This window comes from Oncorhynchus masou, chromosome 28 (genome assembly GCF_036934945.1).
Source record: "Oncorhynchus masou masou isolate Uvic2021 chromosome 28, UVic_Omas_1.1, whole genome shotgun sequence".
Classification (NCBI taxonomy): domain Eukaryota; kingdom Metazoa; phylum Chordata; class Actinopteri; order Salmoniformes; family Salmonidae; genus Oncorhynchus; species Oncorhynchus masou.
This window is the reverse complement of record NC_088239.1, coordinates 54932987-54956834: the sequence shown is the minus strand read 5'-3', so window position 1 is coordinate 54956834 and position 23848 is coordinate 54932987. Positions and strand designations below refer to the sequence as shown.

Below are 23848 nucleotides of genomic sequence, written 5' to 3'. Positions count from 1 at the left end.
TATACAAATTGATGGAAAGCGGTGTTGGGGAAAAAACATACAACATTATAAAATCCATGTAGACAAACAGCAAGTGTGCAGTTAAAATTGGCAAAAAACACAGATCTCTTTCCACAGGGCCGTAGCATGAGACAGGGATGCAGCTTAAGCCCAACCTTCTTCAACATATATATCAACGAATTGACGAGGGCACTAGAACAGTTTTCAGCACCCTCACCCTACTAGAATCTGAAGTCAAATGTCTACTGATAATCTGGTGCTTCTGTCGCCAACCAAGGAGGGCCTACAGAAGCACCTAGATCTTCTGAACAGATTCTGCAAGACCTGAGGCCTGACAGCAAAAATAATAAATGATGGTTGTCCAAAAAAGGTCCAGTCGCCAGGACCATAAATACAAATTTCATCTAGATACCATTGCCCTAGAGCACACAAGAAATTATGCATAGCTCGGCCTAAAGATCAGCACTACAGGTAACTTCCACAAAGTTGTGAATGAGCTGAAAGACAAGGGAAGAAGGGTCTTCTATTCCAAACAAAAGAAACATACAATTTGACATACCAATTAGGATCTGGCTAAAAAATACTTTAATCATTTATAGAACCCATTGCCCTTTATGGTTGTGAGTTCTGGGGTCCGCTCACCATCCAAGAATTCACAAAATGGGACAAACACCAAATCGAGACTCTGCATGCAGAATTCTGCAAAAATATCCCCTGTGTACAACGTAAAACACCAAATAATGCATGCAGAGCAGAATTAGACCAAAACCCACTAATTATCAAAATACAGAAAACAGATTCTACAAACACCTAAAAGGAAGCGATTCCCAAACATTCCATAACAAAACCATCACTTACAAAGAGATGGACCTGGAGGAGAGTCCCCTACGCAAGCTGGTCCTGGGGCTCTGTTCACAAACACAAACAGACCCCACAGAGCCCCAGGACAGCAACACAATTAGACCCGAACAAATCATGAAAAAATTTCAAGATAATTACTTGACACATTAATGACCACTGTGACTGACCTAAACTTAAGGAAAGCTTTGACTATGTTTTTGACTCAGTGAGCATAGTCTTGTTATTGAGAAACGACAGGCTATGTGCACACTGCCCACAAAATGAGGTGGAAACTGAGCTGCACTTCCTAACCTCCTGCCAAATGTATGTGTTAAGGCTGTGTAAGGGAGGCGAAGTCAGGTGCAGGAGAGCAGAGTAGAGTAAACAGGCACACTTTTATTCCGTTCAACAATAGGCATAAAAAATGACTTAAGTGCCCAAAAACACGGAACATAAATTATAAAAGTATCGCGAAAACACGGAACATATACCGCTAACAATGGACAATTACACACAAAGACATGATGGGGAACAGAGGACTAAATACATGTAGATTGATTGAGGAATGAAAACCAGGTGTGTATGGAACAAGACAAAACAAATGGACATATGAAAAATGGAGAGGCGATGGCTAGAAAGCTGGTGACGTCGATCGCCGAACGCCGCCCGAACAAGGAGAGGAGCCGACTTCGGAAGAAGTCGTGACAGTATGACCATATTAGAGACACATACAGTATTTCCCTCAGATTACACAGATCCACAAATAATTCTAAAACAAATCAAATTTTGATAAACTCCCATATCAACTGGGTGTGCCATCACAGCAGCAAAATTGGTGACCTGTTTCCACAAGAAAAAAGGCAACCATTGAAGAACAAACACCATTGTAAATCCAACCCATATTTACAGTTGAAGTTGGAAGTTTACATACACCTCAGGCAAATACATTTAAATCCTAGTATAAATTCCCTGTTTTAGGTTAGTTAGGATCAGCACTTTATTTTAAGGATGTGTAATGTCAGAATAATAGTAGAGAAAATGATTACATTCCCAGTGGGTCAGAAGTTTACATACACTCAATTAGTATTCGGTAGCATTGCCTTTAAATTGTTTAACTTGAGTCAAACGTTTCGGGTAGCCTTCCACAAGCTTCCAACAATAAGTTGGGTGAATTTTGGCCCATTCCTCCTGACAGAGCTGGTGTAACTGAGTCAGGTTTGTAGGCCTCTTTGCTGGCACACGCTTCTTCAGTTCTGCCCAAAAATGTCTATAGGATTGAGGTCAGGGCTTTGTGATGGCCACTCCAATACCTTGACTTTGTTGTCCTTAAGCCATTTTGCTACAACTTTGGAAGTATACTTGTGGCCATTGTCAATTTGGAAGACCTATTTGCGACCAAGCTTTAACTTTCTGACTGATGTCTTGGGATGTTGCTTCAGTATATTCACATAATTGTCCTGCCCCATGATGCCATCTATTTTGTGAAGTGCACCTGCCCTTCCTGCAGCAAAGCACTCGCACAACATGATGCTGCCACCTCCATGCTTCCCGTTCGGGATGGTGTTTTTCGGCTTGCAAGCCTCCCCCTTTTTCCTCCAAACATTACGATGGTCATTATGGCCAAACAGTTATATATTTGTTTCATCAGACCAGGGGACATTTCTCCAAAAAGTACGATCTTTGTCCCCATGTGCAGTTGCAAACCATAGTCTGGCTTTTTTATGGCGGTTTTGGAGCAGTGGCTTCTTCCTTGCTGAGCGGCCTTTCAGGTTATGTTAATATAAGACTTGTTTTTCTGTGGATACAGATACTTTTGTACCTGTATCCTCCAGCATCTTCACAAGGTGCTTTGCTGTTGTTCTGGGATTGATTTGCACTTTTCGCACCAAAGTACGTTCATCTCTAGGAGACAGAATGCATCTCCTTCCTGAGCGGTATGACGGCTGCATGGTCCCATGGTGTTTATACTTGCGTACTATTGTTTGTACAGATGAACGTTGTACCTTCAGACGTTTGGAAATTGTTCCCAAGGATGAACCAGGCTTGTGGAGGTCTACAATTATCTTTCTGAGGTCTTGGCTGATTTGTTTTGATTTTCCCATGATGTCAAGCAAAGAGGCACTGCCTTTGAAGGTAGATCTTGAAATACATCCACAGGTTCACCTCCAATTGACTCAAATTAAGCCATGACATCATTTTCTGGAATTTTTCAAGCTGTTTAAAAGTACAGTCAACTTAGTGAATGTAAACTTCTGACCCACTGGAATTGTGATACAGTGAATTATAAGTGAAATAATCTGTCTGTAAACAATTGTTGGAAAAATTACTTGTGTCAAGCGCAGAGTAGATGTCCTAACCGACTATAATTAAAACTATAATTTGTTAACAAGACATTTGTGGTTTGCTGCTTGAAAAACGAGTTTTAACGAGTTTTAATGACTCCAACCTAAGTGTATGTAAACTTCCGACTTCAACTCTGTTTATTTATTTTCCCTTTTGTACTTTAACTATTTGCACATTATATGACATTTGAAATGTCTTTATTCTTTTGGAACTTTTGTGAGTGTAATGTTTACTGTTAATTTGTGTGGTTTATTTCACTTGTGTTTATTGCCTACTTCACTTGCTTTGGCAATTTTAACATATGTTTCCCATGCCAATAAAGTGCCTTTAATTGAATTTAATTGAGACACACACACACAGATTGACACACACACACAGAGATTGACACACATACACAGAGAGAGAGAGAGAGAGCGGGACGCACAGAGAGAGAGAGCGAAACACACAGAGAGAGCAAGAGAGAGAGAGACACACACAGAGAGAGAGGGAGAGACACACAAAGAGAGAGAGAGAGAGACACACAGAGAGAGAGACACATAGAGAGACACACAGAGAGAGAGAGACACACACACAGAGAGAGAGAGAGAGAGGCACACACACACACACAGAGACACACACAAAGAGAGGGACAGAGAGAGAGAGAGAGGGACAAAGAGAGAGTGAGTGTAACGGCTTTTGTCTGGTGGAAGAGAAGTGGACCAAAATGCAGCGTGGTGGTTATTCATGTTCTTTAATAAAAGGATCTAGACATGAAATAACTAACAAAACAATGAATGACCGTGAAAACCTATACAGCCTATCTGTTGAACACAAACACAGAGACAGGAACAATCACCCACGAAATACTCCAAGAATATGGCTGCCTAAATATGGTTCCCAATCAGAGACAACGATAAACACCTGCCTCTGATTGAGAACCACTCCAGACAGCCATAGACTATGCTAGATACCCCCACTAAGCCACACACACAATACCTAACAAAACCCCAAGACAAAACACACCACAATAAACCCATGTCACACCCCGGCCTGACCAAATAAATAAAGACAAACACAATAAACTTCGACCAGGGCGTGACAGTGAGAGAGGGACACACACACACACACACAGAGAGACACACACACAAAGAGAGAGAGACACACACACAGAAACACAGAGAGAGAGAGAGAGACATGGAGAGAGAGACACAGAGAGTGAGAGAGAGGGACACAGAGAAACACAGAGAGAGAGAGAGAGACATGGAGAGAAAGACACAGAGAGTGAGAGAGACATGGAGAGAGAGACACAGAGAGTGAGAGAGAGGGACACAGAGAAACACAGAGAGAGAGAGAGACATGGAGAGAGAGACACAGAGAGTGAGAGAGACACAGAGCGTGAGAGAGAGGGACACAGAGAAACACACAGAGAGAGAGAGAGACATGGAGAGAGAGACACAGAGAGTGAGAGAGACATGGAGAGAGAGAGACATGGAGAGAGAGACACAGAGAGAGAGAGAGACATGGAGAGAGAGACACAGAGAGTGAGAGAGACATGGAGAGAGAGACACAGAGTGAGAGAGACATGGAGAGAGAGACACAGAGAGAGAGAGAGAGACATGGAGAGAGAGACACAGAGAGTGAGAGAGACATGGAGAGAGAGACACAGAGAGAGAGAGAGACATGGAGAGAGAGACACAGAGAGAGAGAGAGACATGGAGAGAGAGACACAGAGAGTGAGAGAGACATGGAGAGAGACACACAGAGAGAGAGAGAGAGAGAGAGAGACACAGAGAGTGAGAGAGAGGGACCAGTGAAAAACACATTGGGGGTAAAGGAAGGCTCTCTTGTGAAGAACCTTTAGAGTGGGATAGCTTTCACCTGGATTTTTCCTGGTCAGTCTATGTCAGGGAAAGAGCAGGTGTTCATAATGTTCTGTGCACTCAGTGTCTGTCTGTCTGTCTGTCTGTCTGTCTGTCTGTCTGTCTGTCTGTCTGTCTGTCGTCCTCCAGCCCTGGAGAGCAAGGCTCAAGTTCAGCTATGACGTGAAAAGGTCAGGGTTGTGGCTCTGGGCTGCAGGCTGTGTCTCTGTCTGCAGATAACCAAAGGAGCCGCTCAGGCTTGAGGTTTAGGTGGGCAGGGAGAAGCATAACAAGCTGTGACTGTGCAGATTGCTGCTATATGGCCATTGAAGTAGAATAGATGGGATTGGTTGTGAAATGTTCAGTCACCAAGCCATTAGATGGCTACACTCAGCTGTCCCCATTTATAATGCAAGGTATCTTTCATCACATCCAGTGTAATGTAATGTAATAGTTCCGAAAGTTATAGGCTTTTACTGCAAGTTAATACCGCTAGACAGTTGTGGTAATGATTAATATAACAGACTGCTCTCATTGAGTGTACATTGAAAATAACGTTGATGATGCTGATGTTGATAACGCCAAAAATACGTCTTAATGACGCTGCTTATTCTGACACATTTTCTTCTCTTTCCTCCCTGTGTAGATTCATCAGGCCAGGTGACCTCATCTCCCCTGGGCTCTCCCACTTCCCACCGGGGCGTGCACCCATCCCTGCTCAGTCCGTCCTCCATGGGGCCCTCGGGCTCCCTGCACTCTCCCATCAGCACCCTGAGTTCTCCCATGAACGGCCTGGGCTCGCCCTTCTCTGTCATCAGCTCCCCCATGGGCCCACACTCCATGTCCTCGCCTGGCATGGGCTACGGCCCCAGTGTCAGCCCCCAGGTAAGGCCTGTCACAGATCCACACAAACACATACACACACACACACTCATATCTGTATAACAAACACACACACATCACAGATGTTACAGAGATAGGAGACAGACAGAGAGAGAGAGAGAGAGACAAAAAGAGAACGAGAGAGAATGAATGAATGAACTAATGAAAGTGTAAATCAGAGAGAGAAAAGGAGGAAGGAACCCAATAGCAGGGAAGAGAGAGGGAAGGAGGAATGAACCCAATAGCAGGGAAGAGAGAGGGAAGGAGGAAGGAACCCAATAGCAGGGAAGAGAGAGGGAAGGAGGAAGGAACCCAATAGCAGGGAAGAGAGAGGGAAGGAGGAAGGAACCCAATAGCAGGGAAGAGAGAGGGAAGGAGGAAGGAACCCAATAGCAGGGAAGAGAGAGGGAAGGAGGAAGGAACCCAATAGCAGGGAAGAGAGAGGGAAGGAGGAAGGAACCCAATAGCAAGTACACAGATGCCGGTCACACACACTTGCCTGACCAACCCGCAGACAACCGTAAATCAACTGTCTCTAGTACTGGGCCCTGTGGTGCATGGGGGGCTCTTCCGTGACCCTTTCTTTTTCACAGTTTGATACTCAAGCACTGTCCCTCACTCTTCTCCCTCTCTGACCTGATCTCTTTACTCTCTCACCCCATTCTGCTCTCTTCCACTTTTTCTCACCTTACTTCCCTCTCTCTTCCCTGCTATTGTGTTCCTTCCTCCTTCCCTCTCTCTTCCCTGCTATTGGGTTCCTTCCTCCTTCCCTCTCTCTTCCCTGCTATTGGGTTCCTTCCTCCTTCCCTCTCTCTTCCCTGCTATTGGGTTCCTTCCTCCTTCCCTCTCTCTTCCCTGCTTTTGGGTTCCTTCCTCCTTCCCTCTCTCTTCCCTGCTATTGGGTTCCTTCCTCCTTCCCTCTCTCTTCCCTGCTATTGGGTTCCTTCCTCCTTCCCTCTCTCTTCCCTGCTATTGGGTTCCTTCCTCCTTCCCTCGCTCTTCCCTGCTTTTAGGTTCCTTCCTCCTTCCCTCTCTCTTCCCTGCTATTGGGTCCCCTTCCTCCTTCCCCTCTCTTCCCTGCTTTTGGGTTCCTTCCTCCTTCCCTCTCTCTTCCCTGCTATTGGGTTCCTTCCTCCTTCCCTCGCTCTTCCCTGCTATTGGGTTCCTTCCTCCTTCCCTCTCTCTTCCCTGCTATTGGGTTCCTTCCTCCTTCCCTCTCTCTTCCCTGCTATTGTGTTCCTTCCTCCTTCCCTCTCTCTTCCCTGCTATTGGGTTCCTTCCTCCTTCCCTCTCTCTTCCCTGCTATTGGGTTCCTTCCTCCTTCCCTCTCTCTTCCCTGCTATTGGGTTCCTTCCTCCTTCCTCTCTCTTCCCTGCTATTGGGTTCCTTCCTCCTTCCCTCTCTCTTCCCTGCTATTGGGTTCCTTCCTCCTTCCCTCTCTCTTCCCTGCTATTGGGTTCCTTTCTCCTTTTCTCTCTCTGATTTACACTTTCATTAGTTCATTCATTCATTCTCTCTCGTTCTCTTTTTCTCTCTCTCTCTCTCTCTCTCTCTCTCTCTCTCTCTCTCTCTCTGTCTCCTATCTCTCTCTCTCTCTGTCTGTCTCCTATCTCTCTCTCTCTGTCTGTCTCCTATCTCTCTCTCTCTGTCTCCTATCTCTCTCTCCTTCCCTCTGTCCTACCCTCTCTCTCTCTATCTCTCTGTCTGTCTCCTATCTCTCTCTCCTTCCCTCTGTCCTACCCTCTCTCTCTCTCTCTCTGTCTGTCTCCTATCTCTCTCTCTCTCTCTCTCTCTGTCTCCTATCTCTCTCTCCTTCCCTCTGTCCTACCCTCTCTCTCTCTCTCTCTGTCTGTCTCCTATCTCTCTCTCCTTCCCTCTGTCCTACCCTCTCTCTCTCTCTCTGTCTGTCTCCTATCTCTCTCTCCTTCCCTCTGTCCTACCCTCTCTCTCTCTCTCTCTCTCTGTCTGTCTCCTATCTCTCTCTCCTTCCCTCTGTCCTACCCTCTCTCTCTCTCTCTCTGTCTCCTATCTCTCTCTCCTTCCCTCTGTCCTACCCTCTCTCTCTTCTATGGTGGTGAATAAAAGCATAATTAAGACATCAAAGCTTCCTGTGGCCCAGTTTCCTTTCAAAGCCAAATCTAAAAACGTTTCCCCAAAATGCAGTAACAGCCTTTTTGTGTTTGCTAATAATTGTGTTAAATAGGGAGTCAGCGATGCGCTGTTGTTGGAATGGTTTTCCCTGGCTTTTGCGCTCCTAAGCAAAGCGTCCCATATGTAATAGAGTTAAGTGTGGATTAAGGGCACTTTCCGAGAGAGAACCAAATTCTGCATTCTTCTTCCATTGCTAGAAAGAAAGCCCCACCTTCCCTTCCTCTCCTCCTCCGCTTCTTAATTCCTGTGCTTACATCTGCAATGTGGACTCGATCCCGGTGCTGCCTTTTCAATATGCGGGTGAATATAATGTTTGGTACAGTAGCAACGGCTACTGTTGGTTTTGCTCGGATCCGTGTACATTTCAAGGTCTGTAAGAGAGAAGGTTTGAGTGATTTGTTCTCCGGGATGATTCAGCGCCAACATGCACTCACCTCCTCTTTCAGTCAGAGATGAACTCAATGAAACTTACAACTGGAAAATCTTGGGTAGAGGGACAGTTGCTGGTAGGTGGTGAGGGTGGAAGGTGGTAATTGGTGAGGGTTGGATCTGACTAGTAGCTGGCTGACTAGAGAGGATGGTGGCTGACTGGTAAGGGTGGTGGCTACAGTTGGTTACAGAGAGATTAGTGAGATGACTGGTAGGTGGTGAGTGTCTACAGTTAGTTAGAGAGGGCTGTTGGAGGGTTAAAGGTGGTGTGGCCCTGCGGTCACGAGGCACAGCTTCTCTGATGGAAGGTGATTTGAGTCATGCTCTTACCACTCGGCTGACTGGCGCTGTTCAGGAGGGGTCGGGCGGAACGAGTTCGCCACTCTGTGCCCTCTTGTATTTAACCTCCCAGGATCCACAACAGGGTACCCCACCTGCAATGACCTCCCACACACACATACAGTACACTGGACACACACAAACACAGGCACACGTGCACACAATTTAGAGACTTCCCTGCCTCACACACACATTCCTATTCATACATGCATACAGTGCCCAGAGGGACGTGTCATGGGAAAGGACATTAACTGCTTTTTTTGTTGTTGTTGTCAACCATCTTGTATTCTAGCCATCAAACCACATGTAGAAGATCAGCCCGTCCTTAAGACTAGCCACATCTTACATTTATCAGTCAGTCCAACTCACAGATCAGAACCAGAACCAAGGCAAACTTAGTGGCTGACTGTGGCTTTGGACCTCCAGCTGAGCTCTTATTTTGTCTTTTTTAGCGACACCAAGTTTGGTATGTCTGTGCTCAGACTGACATTAATTCAGTGAGCCGTCTTTTTGCCCCGCGTATGGTTGAAGATTAAAATATCGTCTGCATTGTTCCAAGGCAGAACATTCCTCTCTTAGGCGAAACTGATACCCTTTCTTTCATTCTCTCCATGTCTTTCTTTCTTTCAGTGTTTTTTTCTCTATTATTACAGTCTTTTATGGAATTATACCCCCTTTCTGGAATGTTCTGGGAGACATTTCTTGGGGAGGTAGGTTAGGGGGAGCAAAAGACCACAGTCTTGCCCGTGAGAAATTGTCCAGTCCTGTTCTGAGTTTGGGCCTCTGACGCTCCAGCCATCACTCTATCACAGCCACCACAGATTACCCAGGACTGGAACTCATTTTACACTTCCAATGACAATAGACAATGCTGTCTGGCTGTCATTTCTGCGGAAAGGGATCCTCTGTCCTCAGTTAGAGCTGAAACCAGTGGCAGATACCGAGTGCTTTTCCGTTTCATTTGAAGAATCAAATACTCCTGTTTCTATCTCTCCAACCTCCAATGTTTAACTCCAAAAAGACTGGGACGTACAGGCCCACAACTCTTAACACAAAGCCTGTTGTGTGTGTTTCTGGAGCTGAGGCCATACTAATGCAAAAAAAGGTGTAAATGTTTTACAAGAAATAGAATGCTCTTTATAACGTATAAATGTGCCTGCGGTGATGTCATGCACCCGTTTTGGTACATTTTGTTTAGGTAAAAGGGTCGCTAGGAGACTGGGGAAAAACACACTGCTATAATATAGTATATTTGGAGTGGGGGAGAGCAGAGTGGACTGCAGCCCCTTCCTGTGTGGGAGTAATAAAGCTCCACTCCACTGTGCTGGTCTTTGATGAGAGCTGGTGTAGGCACCAGCCACGCTCTATGACATCATGGGGACATGGTCCTAATGGGCACACAATGGAGCCATGTGGAGAGTCCCAGGAGAGCAGTTACCATCAACCATGCTACGTCAATCACACCAAATGGGCAGGCCAATATGTTTTTACCCAAAGTCATCTCTAGGTAGCAATTACCTGAGCTGTTCTGCTTCTCGCCATGCACGTACAGGGTAATGGCACCTACGTATGTAGTTTACATGCAATCCTTATCCAGACAAATATCTTACCCAATTATTGGTCCAGAGTTGCAGAGTCACATAGCACAGGGATTGAGTTGAACCCCTAAACCAGATGCAGTGTACATGCATGATAATGCGTCTACCTCCTGTGTCCATATGTGCCTCAGAAGGCCAGCTGTGTTTGAGGGAGGCTACTCTGAGGGAAAGAAACCACAACACCGGGGTTTGATTTCACACACTGGCCCCTAAGGCCCCTCTAACTGAAATGCCTCGGGGGGCAACACATTTATTTTAAACCTACCCATAAGGCCGCTGAGGGCTTCATTTGCATCTGGTGGTATGGTGTTTACAACATAAAACGGCAAAGACAGTCTGACCCTACGCATGCACACACACACACACACACACACACACACACACACACACACACACACACACACACACACACACACACACACACACACACACACACACACACACACACAGCAAACTCAAAATGAGCCACTACAGCACCCACAACACACACATACACTACTCCACATACCTTAAATGGTTCTTAAAGTGAATGCTTATATGTACCTAAAATAAACATATATAAGCTGCTCTTAAAAACCATTAAACCAGACCAAATTTAAAGAACTGTGGTCTGTAACTAGGAGTGGGTGGAATAGACTAGGATACAGGAGTCAACTAGGAGACTAGGATACAGGAGTCAAGCTCTGGCTTTGTCTCAGACTGTTTCATACAGGATCTAATGAAGAACATGTCTGTTTTTATTATTTCACATTCACAATTGAGCCTGGGGTTTGTGGGAAGAGAGAAAACAACAAGTCAAGCAGCAAATCGAGCTTCCAACAGATTGTTTTCAGCAGCGATGTGTCCAAACTAGGGCTGTGGCAGTCATTACATTTTGTCAGACGTTTATTGTCATGCAAATAACATAAACACGTTTAGCATCTAGGCTTTCACCCTCGTCTACAAGCCGCTGATGCAGACCATTGGAACATATACGTTTTAAAACGCCTCATAAATCCATTTAATATAGCCTACACCATCACAATAAAGCCATTATTTATTTTAGACAAGTCTAAAGAAACATGATATGAAGAAAATATAGTCTATTTCAGAATAACAGAATAGCACACTCTGAGTTGTCCTTATGTTAGGTCCTGATCTGGCTACGTCAAATGGCTGTGGGCTACACTTGTTCATTTAGCAGATGAAATGTGCTTAGAATTCCATAGCATTATTTTATAGTATGAAGAATACAATTGAACATAGCTGAGTAAAATAGAAAGGATATGTTCTCCAAACGATTTCTGAAGGAAGTGTGTAACGGCTCTTGTTGGCAGAATGAGTAGACCAAAAAAAGTGTTCATGATTTTTTTTCTTTTTTCGAAAAAACACTCAAACAAAATAACCAAAGTGAAAACGAAAGCGCACAGTTCTGTCAGGTACAGACACGGAACAGAAAACAAGGTCCCACAAAACCCAAAAGGAAAATGACAACTTATATATGATCCCCAATCAGAGACATCGATAGACAGCTGCCTCTGATTGGGAAACACACACATGGCCTAAAACCCGAGTCACACCCTGACCTAACCAAACATAGAGAATAATAAGGATCTCTAAGGTCAGGGCGTGACAGAGTGCACATTCACATTCTGTGTTGAGCGGTTAACAAAGAATCAGGTACTCCTATATGCTTCATTTAGAGTCATTTATGCAACCTCAGGTGTGATACAAATTTGAGGCTTAATGTTTTGATTTTTAATACATTGTAAGTCTGCATGATGCGACTCTAATGATGATTTGAAAACAGTTGCATGAAAGGCCTGAGCTCTGCTCTGTTTCTTCACACGTCATCAGTCTCATTCACGATTTGACAAGCACTTGATAATATTCTCACCCATCAGACTATTCTTCATTTAATCTGCTCTTTACATATAGCCTATGGGTGGAATTATTTTTGATTTAAAATGCACTCGAATAGCGAATGGAGGTTATGTGCGGTTATGTTTTTAATGTGCAATCATAGGCAGCACACCCATAAGGGTAGAGGAAGCTAAACTTTCCCTAATGTAAATGAAATAGCCAGAATGATATATCTTAATTTGCTTACTCCTGTCTATACAGAAATACATGAAATCATTTTGAAAAGGCTACTAAGGCATCATTTGGCCACAGAGGATCATGAGCTCCTTTAGTAATAATAACTTGTTTTGATCTTATTGTACAGTCGAAAGGAAAAACAATGTACGCAATTTGGGCAGATTATTGCTGAGTTGCGACTGTGTTTTCTGAGAGGCCAAGCGGGAAAACAGTTTGGAAAGCAAATGGTTATTGCTGTAAAGAGAAGACAATGAAAAGACAAATTCTCAACTTAATTGAGCAAACAACAGTGTAACCTATCTTATTGGCACCACTGGAGAGCATTGGAAATATCCCTGGTGAGTGTGCACTGCACATATTCACTATTTATCATTGTTGGTTGGGTCAGTGCTACTTAAAAGTTAGTTTTTTACAATAATTTCCTCCTCCAGTTTAGATGGATGTCAAATTGTATGTGTCTTCCGTTCTTGTAGGTCTAGTATATGGACATTGTAGTTTTTATTGATCTGTTTGTCAGTGTCAGCAGAGGCTACCGTAGGCTACCGTTATTTGGCGTATTAAAAAAGATTCTGCTAATGTCTCCAGTCGTATAAAGTGTAGTAGAATTGCATGAAATGTGTTTATGAAAGGCCATGTTTTTCCCATACAAAGAAAGAAGAACCGTAGCTGATGTAGCCCAGGTCTACTCTACGCTATACGCGCTCAGTCATGCATTGAACAGTATTATTTTTGCAAACAATGATTGAGTTATATTATTAGCCTAAATTATGACTATCCAATCTACTCATCATCACATTAGAAATAGTAGGCAGTCTTACGTATGTCTGCAAATGTGATGATGCATGGAATGCTTTATTATGGAGGTGCATTGTTATGGTGAAAAGGATCTTGACCAAACTTGAAACTCACACGCAGCCTATGTTTCCTATGTTTTAAAGTGGATTCATGTATTTGCTTTTCAGAATTGAGCAAAAAATATAGCAGCACGAGAAAGCTGGGATCCTCTTTTAATTAAACAGTGGCCAGTCAAAACTATTTTTTTCACATGTGATTGCACAATGACTGGGCTTATAAAAACATGTTTCACTAGGCTCTGTAGGCTATATTCTATGTGAGCCATGTGCTCTTAGGCTATCTGCTCTGTAGGTTATGTGCTCTGTGGGCTGTCTGCTCTGTAGGCTATCTTCTCTGTGGGCCATGTGCTCTGTAAACTATGTGCTCTGTAGGCCATCTGTATCTATCCACTTAAATAGCGAATGGAGGACACTTTTCCCACAGTTCATTTTCATGCCAGCCCACAGTTCATTTTCATGCCAGCCCACAGTTCATTTTCATGCCAGCCAGGTAGGCTATACTTCTGTTGTATAAAGCGAGCAATGTGCTTAATATTAGGAAAGTTGAGAAATAAATACACTAAATGACCTAAAATATGTGGACACCTGCTTGTTGAACATCTCATTCCAAAATCATGGGCATTAATATGGAGTTGGTCCCCCCCTTTTTTCCTTTAACAGCCTCCACTCTTCTGGGAAGGCTTTCCACTAGATGGAACATTGCTGCAGGGACTTGGTTCCATTCAGCCACAAGCATTAGTGTGTTTGGCCACTGATGTTGGGCGATTAGGCCTGGCTCACAGTTGGCAAATCATCCCAAAGGTGTTCGATGGGGTTGAGGTCAGGCCTCTGTGCAGGCCATTCAAGTTCTTGCACACCAATCTCAGCAAACCATTTCTGTACAGACCTCGCTTTGTGCATGGGGGCATTGTCATGCTGAAACAGGAAAGGGCCTTCCCCAAACTGTTACCAGAAAGTTAGAAGCACAGAATCGTCTAAAATGTCACTGTATGCTGTAGCCTTAAGATTTCCCTTCAATGGAACCATGAACAACAGCCCCAGACCATTATTCCTCAGCCACCAAACTTTACAGTATGGCAATGTGCATTGGGGCAGGTAGCATTGTCCTGGCATCCGCCAAACCCAGATTTGTCTGTCAGACTGCCAGATGAAGAAGCTTGATTCATTACTCCAGAGAATGCGTTTCCACTGCTCCAGAGTCCAATGGCAGCGAGCTTTACACCACTCCAGCTAACACTTGGAATATCGCATAGTGATTTTAGCCTTGTGTGGCTGCATGGAATCTCATTTCATGAAGCTCCCAACAAACAGTATATTGTGCTGATGTTGCTTCCATAGGCAGTTGGAATTCAGTAGTGAATGTAGCACCCGGGCACAGACAAATTGTACGCGTAATGCGCTTCAACATTCGGCTGTCCCGTTCTCTGAGTTTGTCTGGCCTAACACTTCGCGGCTGAGCCGTTGTTGCTCTTAGACGTTTCCACTTCACAATAACAACATTAACAGTTGACCAGGGAAGCTCTAGCAGGGCAGAAATTTGATGAACTCACTTGTTGGAAAGGTGGCATCCTATGACGGTCCAACATTGTAAGTCAATGAGCTCTTCAGGAAGGCCATTCCACTATGGAGATTGCATGGCTGTGTGCTTGTTTGTATACACATGTCAGCAACAGGTGTGGCTGGAATAGCCGAATCCACAAAATTAGATGGGGTGTCCACATACTTTTGTGTATATAGTGTATAGTAGTCCTAGCCCATAGAAAGCTGATGGGATCATCCTCTTTTAAATAGAGGCCATCAAAATTTTTCTCACGAAATTGCTTAGCCTATAGAAAGGTTGCGCAACATGCTTTTGCATTGATGTCAGAGTGATTAGAGGGACAATAGATCACTGAGTACCAGGCCATTAGTGACTGGCAGTTCACAAGTTGGTGGGCTACTAATGACCATCAGCAGCATCAGAGCACAGTTTTGGAGAAGCCTAATTACCGTGACTAAACGGTCATGTGGAATTTGACTGCGGTCATGACTCGTGTACGCTGGTGTGGCAGTAATACAGTCACCATAACAGCCCTAGTCCAGACTAGGGTTTTTAACCCTGAAAATGTTGTTTAGTCAGACATAGTATCTCTACAGTCGATGGAGGAAAACATTTGACACATTTCAAGAAACTAGGCTTATGTTGCACATCACTACTTCCTAGGAGAGGCATTTGAAAGTTTATTTTTAATTTTTAATCAAAATAAGTATTTTTTGTTGCAGAAATGCCGTCTGGAACATGTGAGCTTTCATGTGCCTTAATAACAAATGTGTATGCCATCTGTAAATACGAATACAATTGTTAAATTACAAGCCTAGTTGGTTTAGCCACCTAAAAAACAAGAACCATCCCGCTACCCATGATTGGCTGAGATAATGGATGGGCTGGACATGCCGTGAGATGAGTTCAGATTGGTCTGCCATGTAGCATGCTTCTATAACATGAGCTGCTCAGTATGTATGTATGTATAATCCTGTCTACTGCGGCCTTTTTTTGAAAGATATTATGAACTGAAAAGTTTTGCTACTGCTCTCAACATTGCTACCCTGAAGTTAATAGCGCTATCAACAAAGCTCAGTGGGAAAAAGTTGTGATGGACTACTTTCTGGAGGAGGATTGTGCCATACTGACTCTCTCTGAAAATGAATTAGATAATGAGGAAAACCCTGATTTAGGTACAAACATTTTAATTGAACCAGACGTTGCATCTTCTGATGAAGATGTTACAACGCACTATACACACACGTACACATGGATTTTGTACTGTATATATGTGGTAGTGGTGGAGTAGGGGCCTGAGGGCACACGGTCTGTGAAAGTATTGTCATGTTTTTAAAAATTGTATAAACTGCCTTAATTTTGCTGGACCGTGTGGAAGTGTAGCTGCTGCCTTGGCAGATACAAATACAAGCAGAGAGATGATTGCCAAATGCAGACAGTCCAAAAAGATAACACACAGAAGGCTGTTGTATAAAACATCCTGTCTCCGGAATACATCTTCAAACTAAGGGCAACCATGGCATCCATGACAGAGAGGGAAAAGTGTTCATCCATGTATACGGGTAAGAATCTAGCTACATTGTCAGATATTGTACGTTTCTAATTTTGCCAGAAAGTTGTTTTCATTGCAAGTTAAAGCTTACTGTTAGCTAGCATAATGTTAGCTAGCTAGCTAACATTTAATCTAGTTGGTTAGCTTTAGCTACCTGCAGATTAATGCATGGTAGTATTGCCGCGTTCAAAACTACTGGGAAATCTGAAAAATTCGAGGTCAAATCAGGACGTCAGTGATCTTCAGGTCGGAAAGTCTGAGCTCTAGAAAGAGGCCCGAGTTCCCGAGTTCTCCTTCTCTCTCTCTGCCTGCCTCTCTCTCTCTCTGTCTCTCCATCTCTCTCTCTCCCTTGCTCTCTCTGCCTGCCTTTCTCTCTCTGCCTGCCTTTCCCTCTGCCTGCCATTCTCTCTCTCTCTCTGATCACACGATGTTCACAACCCTATCATCAGTCAATGATTAGGTAACATAAACATAATAATAACATATTGGCAACCAACCCAGGCGCTTATTTATAACATATTTACGGCATAATAATCAACCAAATGATACTTCAATCATAAAATAATTTAAATCTTAATCATGAACCAATAAATAACAGCATAATCTTGAATAACAATCACATTATAAACCACATAATAGCGGCATTATGAAGCGACGTGTTTATTTCTTGGACCTGGTTGTTAGATATGATAAGGAGTCATTTCAAAATTGTCTGCAACTCTAAACCAAAGCCCAGTCCTTGACTGATGAGAAAATGATATGAGGGAGAGAGCTAGAGTAAGATGCAGTTGACACTGACTGTTTTCACATTTCCAAACTAAAGAGACTGGTTAACCATTCAGCATAGAAGTCACATATGATGAAGATATGCCAATTTCCAAGGGCCTTCAGGCTTGCAAAACAAAATGGCCTCCAACTTCACTGGAACAATTTACAAGGTCAGGAGGATAATTGGGAGTTGTGCGATGGAATTAAATTGTCCCGGAGCAGACAATACTTTCCACAAGGTCAATCTGAGAACTGTACTGTAGGCATCAAGGGAAATATGGATGGAATGATCTTGTGCCAGTGTCATATTGAATTAGCATCAAACCAACGCTTCTACAAAGCGATGAATACTGTCATGACAACTCACAAAGGAATCCGGTGCTATTCAGTGTTTCCTCAGCTAATGCAATAACAAGTCATGTGTTTGAAATAACTGCTAATCCTAGAATGAAATTAAACCAATAAAGTTGAATTGATGGACAGTCCTCTGATGATTCAGTTGGTCCCTCAGTCCAATTTATCATTGCTTCTATATTTGTGATACACCACCTGGATTCGGTCCAACGTAGCAACATTTGAAATTGTGTTTTTTTAATGTTTTTTTTTTTTACATTGGATAAAAGTAGAGACTCCAAGCTAGAAAATGGTATAACATACACTGCCGTTGAGGAAAAATGGGAAAGCAATTCTGCTTTGAAAGTTGATAAACTTGTAACCCACTTTTGAGAAAATGGCCTGTGAATGTTTTAGTACACATATTGGAGAACTCTTCTTTATCTACGCCCATTCAGCATCGTTCACACCCTTTTAAGCCATCGATCTCTTTAGGGATTCACAGTGTAGTAAACAACCAAAGATTGAAATTAGTAGTAAAACGTTATAGTAAAAATATACTTTATCTAGTCCTTGGCCTATATCCTAATCTGACTTTGGTGCAGGTCATGTTGTTCTTCGCATTACAGTCTCTGGTAAACACACACTATATCAAATCAAATCTATATTGATTTGCCACATGCACAGGATACAGAAGGTGTACATGATACAGTGAAATGGTTACTTGCAGTTTGGAATATTTTCTTTAGACATGTAGCTAGCTAGCTAAACAATGAACCATAATCCCAACTCTAATGCTGTTTTCAAAACAACTGGGACACATGGATTTTTTAGAGATGGAGAGAGAGGCAGGCAGGCAGAGAGAGAGGGAAAGAGGCAGGCAGATAGAGATGTAGAGAGATGCGGAAAGAGAGAGAGAGGGAGACATTTTATTTGATTAGGATCTCTTTTTGTCCTCATTTGAACTAATCTTCCAAGAGTCCTTAAACAGTAAAATACAATTTATAATACGATCACACAGGCCAAACACATAGAAATACAAACATAGAACAAAACATAGAATACCCACCCACATCACACCCTGACCAAACTAAAAATAGAAACATACAAAGCAATCCACGGTCAGGGCGTGACAACTCTGACATATTGACCAGATAAATACTCTAACAGTCTAAAAACATAGATTGATTCCTTAGTCCCACACAACCTTCTTATTTATTATATTTAAATGGTTCTAAAGTATTGTTGGAATTTATATATTGTTAGGTTTTTGGTTTGCTCAGATAAATGATTCAATTTCTTAGTTGCTCTAAATCGAAATGTTATTTTGCCTATTTATTTTTTCTGTCTAGATAACACACAGATGGACAATCTATTCCTAGTATTTACTGAATGTCTGTCTCTTACCAACTGAATACAGTTTGGCCGTTTTAAATGGTGTACATTATGAAATAAAATAAGCATGTTTTTTTCAATTATCTTGTTGATTGATGACCAACCAAGAGCATTGAGATTGACTACAGCAGAAGAACCATACCTCCACCTTAAAACAGTCCTTGCTGCTTTGTTCTGTTCAATCTGCAGCCTCCTAATTTAACTTGCTGATGCATGTCCCCAGACCACAGAACAGTAGTTCACCTGACTCCCATGTAATGCTTGGGTTATTTGCTTAAGAATCTTTCCCAGTAAATATTTAGCTATCCTTCTGATCTAGCATGCTGTTAAAAATATTGTTTTTACATAGATTATTTATTTGAGACGACCATGATAAGCAGTTGTCAAGCTGCACTCCTAGTAGTTTGGTTTCTGCCACTTCCTCAATTTGTACTCCCCCATACTTAATTGTATCCCATGCTGTGTTGGCCTTTTCCTGGTGGAACAGACCAACATAACCTTGGTTTTCTTGGTGTTCAAAACAAGTTTGCTCCAGCAAACCCACTCCCTGATATTTCCCAGATCTACTTCTAGTGCTTGCTGTACCTGTTGAACTGATAGTCTGGCTGTATAAATTGTAGTATCATCTGTAAATATATTAGCTTGAGTTTCAGATAAGGCATAAGGAAGGTTGTTGGTAAATATTGAGTAAAGAAGTTGCCCAAGGCAGCTGCTCTGCGGTATTCCACAGTTTAAAGCATGAGAGGAAGGAAATTACCCATTGATATAGGATGACTGTTTCCTGTCAGTTAGATATATATGACTGTACCCCATTCAATGTTACCTTCTTAAACCCATAATGCGTTCATTTTGTCAAAATGATTTCATGATCCACTAAATCAAATGCATTGAGCCACTGGTCAGTCATGTCCACCAATGCAGTAGTAGTGGAATGGTTTTTGCGATAAGCATGCTGATTGACTGTAATCAGATCATTATTTTCCATATACTCCCATATTTGTCGACACTCAATACTCTCCAATATCTTACTGAGTGAAGGGAGTCGACTAATTGGTTGACTATTGGCAGGAGTAATGGGCTCTTTGCTGTCTTTTGGGATTGAACACAGTTTAACATGCTTCCATACATTTGCAAATGTCCCCTTTTCCAGTTACCAATTAAATATGTATTTCAGTGGAGCTGCTATCTGGGGAGCAGCATAGCGAAGTATAAAACATTGTACATGAGATCATAACCTGTAGATTTACCATCGGGTAATGACTTCAATAGGTTTAACACCTCTACTGACACCATTTGCAGACTAAAAGACCCGTTGTTTTTGCTCATAATATGATCATCATTCCATTGGGCAATAGCTGTTTGGAAGAATGGGTGTTTACATTATTGCTCAGTAAATTAATTTTCTTTGTAAATAACAACAGCAAAATGATTGGCAATATCAGCTGGTTTTGTTATTGTTCCCCCGTCAACCTCCACACTAGATGGGTATGATGAAATACATGTGTCAAGTAAGCCCTTCACTGTATTCCATACCTTTTCAGAATAATTTTAACAATCAATAAAAGCATTTTCGTAAAATATGTTATTTTTTCTTACGATTTAATTTAACTGCCTAATTATATAGTGTTCCATGATTCTGTTCATCAATTTCTAGTTTAGATAAGGCTGCAGTTAATCATCAATCCATGGAGATGGACGAGCCCCAACTGTCCTCTTTCTTACTGGTGCATGATGGTCCATTACCTCAGTGAGCAAATCAATAAAACATTCTGTAGTGTGATTTAAATCATCCTCTAGATAAATCAGCTCCCAGGGTACAGCAGCCAAATCATTTAGAAATAGCTCATGATTAAATGTTTTAAAATGTCTCTTGACCACAATCCTTAGGGGTTTATTTGGAACCTTGGTGTTCATGGCTATTGTCACAATATTATGGTCTGTCCAGCCCACTGGCATTGATCTAGCTTTTAAGCATTGCAATGGTATATTACAGAAGATCAGATCAATGCATGTATCTGAATGATGACCCAACTGAGTTGATGATCTGGTAGTGTCATTAACCATTTGTTTCAAACCACAGCTCTCGGCACATCTCATTTATTTTGTTAAAATGAGTTAAAATATGATCCTTCCAATTTATACTAAAATCACCCAAGATAAATACACCAATGTTACTGTCTGTAGCCTGTTCAAACCCAGTGCATAAGTCATCCAGATAGGACATCTTAGCACTAGGATGTCTATACACACATCCTACCAATATGGGTGCCTGGTGAGGCAGATGTACACTTCCGGTCAAAGTTTTAGAACACCTACTCATTCAAGGGTTTTTCTTTATTTTGACCATGTTCTACATTGTAGAGCATTGTAGAAACTCTGAAGTAACACATATGGAAACATGTAGTCACCAAAAAAGTGTTAAACAAATCTAAATATATTTTATATTTGAGTTTCTTCAAATAGCCACCCTTTGCCTTGATGACAGCGTTGCACAATCTTGGCATTCTCTCAACCAGCTTCACCTGGAATGTTTTTCCAACAGTCTTGAAGGAGTTCCCACATATGCTGAGCACTTGTTGGCTGCTTTTCCTTCACTCTGCGGTTTGACTCATCCCAAACCATCTCAATTTGGTTGAGGTTGGGGGATTGGGGAGGCCAGGTCATCTGATGCAGCACTCCAAATCTCCCCTTCTTGGTAAAAGCCCTTACACAGCCTGGAGGTGTGTTAGGTCATTGTCCTGTTGAAAAACAAAGGATAGACCCAAACCAGGTGGGATGGCGTATCACTGCAGAATGCTGTGGTAGCCATTCTGGTTAAGTGTGCCTTGAATTCTAAATAAATCAGACAGTGTCACCAGCAACGCACTCCCACACCATAACACCACCCCCTCCATGCTTTACGGTGGGAAATACACATGTAGAGATCATCCGTTCACCCACACCACATCTCACAATGACACGCCCTACAGCAGTGGTTCCCAAACTTTTTATAGTCCCGTACCCCGTCAAACATTCAACCTCCAGCTGCGTACCCCCTCTACCACTAGGGTCAGCGCACTCTCAAATGTTGTTTTTTGCCATCATTGTAAGCCTGCCACACACACACTATATGATACATTTTGTCACAACCCGGCTAGTGGGAAGTGACAAAGAGCTCTTATAGGACCAGGGCACAAATAATAATAATCAAAAATGTTGCTTTTTATTTCGCCGTCTTACATATAAAACCTTATTTGTTCATCGAAAATTGTGAACAACTCACCACAGGTTAATGAGAAGGGTGTGCTTGAAAGGATGCACAAAACTCTGTAATATTGGGTATTGGATAGAGTCTGTCTTAAATCATTTTCCACACACAGTCTGTGCCTGCTAGTGAGGGCCGAGAATCTCACATAGGTACGTAGTTGCAAAGGGCATCAGCGTCTTAACAGCACATTTTGCCAGGGCAGGATACTCTGAGCGCAGCCCTATCCACAAATCTGGCAGTGGCTTCTGATTAAATTACATTTTCATAGAACCACTTGTTGCAATTTTGATAAGGCTCGGTAGGTGGACTGGAGGCAGGGCATGAAAGGGATAACGAACCCAATTGTTTGTGTTATCCGTTCCGGATAGTACCTGCGTAATTGCACAACCAACTCACTCAGGTGCTTCACTATATCACATTTGACATTGTCCGTAAGCTTTAGTTCATTTGCACACAAAAAATCATGCAATGATGGAAAACCTGTGTGTTGTCCTTGTTGTCCTTGTGCATGTCGGAGCAAAACCCAAGCCATGAGGTCCAAAGAATTGTCCGCAGAGCTCCCAGACATGATTGTATCGAGGCACAAATCTGGGGAAGGGTACCAAAACAAATCTGCAGAATTTAAGGTCCCCAAGAACACAGGGGCCTCCATCATTCTTAAATGGAAGAAGTTTGGAACCACCAATACTCTTTCTAGAGTTGACCGCCCGGCCAAACTGAGCAATCGGGGGAGAAGGGCCTTAGTGAGGGAGGTGACAAAGCACCCGATGGTCACTCTGACAGAGCTCTAGAGTTCCTCTATGGAGATGGAAGAAACTTCCAGAACGACAACCATCTCTGAAGCACCACCAATCAACCAGATGGAACCAGATGGAAGCCACTCTTCAGTAAAAGGCACATGACAGCCCGCTTAGAGTTTGCGAAAAGGTTACCTTAAGACTCCCAGACCATGAGAAACAACATTCTCTGGTCTAATGAAACCAAGATTGAACTCTTTGGCCTGAATGCCAGGCGTCACATCTAGAGAAACCTGGCACCATCCCTAAGGTGAAACATGGTGGTGGCAGCATCATGCTGTGGGTATGTTTCTCAGCTGCAGGGACTGGGAGAGTAAACACTCAGTACCTCAGACTGGGGTGAAGATTCACCTTCCAATAGGAAACAACCCTAAGCACACAGCCAAGGCAACGCAGGAGTGGCTTCGGGACAAGTCTCTAAATGTCCTTGAGTGGCCCAGCCAGAGCCTGCACTTGAACCCGATTTAACATCACTGGAGAGACCTGAAAATACTGTGCGGTGACGCTCCCCATCAAACCTGACAGAGCTTGAGAGGATCTGCAGAGAAGATTGGGAAAAACTCTACAAATACAGGTATGCCAAGCTTGGTAGCGTCATACCCAAGAAGACTCGATGCTCTAATCGCTGCCAAAGGTGTTTCATTAAAGTACTGAGCAAAGGGTCTGAATACTTTTGTAAATGCGATATTTCAGTTTTAAATTTGTAATACATTTGCTAAAATTTCTAGAAACCTGTTTTTGCTTTGTCATTATGGGGTATTGTGTGTAGATTGATTAGGAAAATACATTGTTTTAATCAGTTTTATAATAAGGCTGTAACTTAACAAAATGTTTAAAAAGTCAAGGGGTCTGATGCTTTACAC

The 23848-nt window shown here is 42.7% G+C and overlaps 1 protein-coding gene across 6 annotated transcripts in view; it reads left to right on the top strand.

The window, feature by feature from the left end:
* LOC135517922 (retinoic acid receptor RXR-alpha-A) overlaps positions 1-23848 on the top strand; it is a 176580-nt gene that overhangs the window by 98487 nt on the left and 54245 nt on the right. For all 6 annotated transcript variants that reach the window (XM_064942646.1, XM_064942645.1, XM_064942644.1 and 3 more), the window contains exon 3: positions 5668-5906. In XM_064942646.1, coding sequence (XP_064798718.1) covers positions 5668-5906 — 239 coding nt within the window. The remainder of the gene's footprint in view (positions 1-5667; positions 5907-23848) is intronic.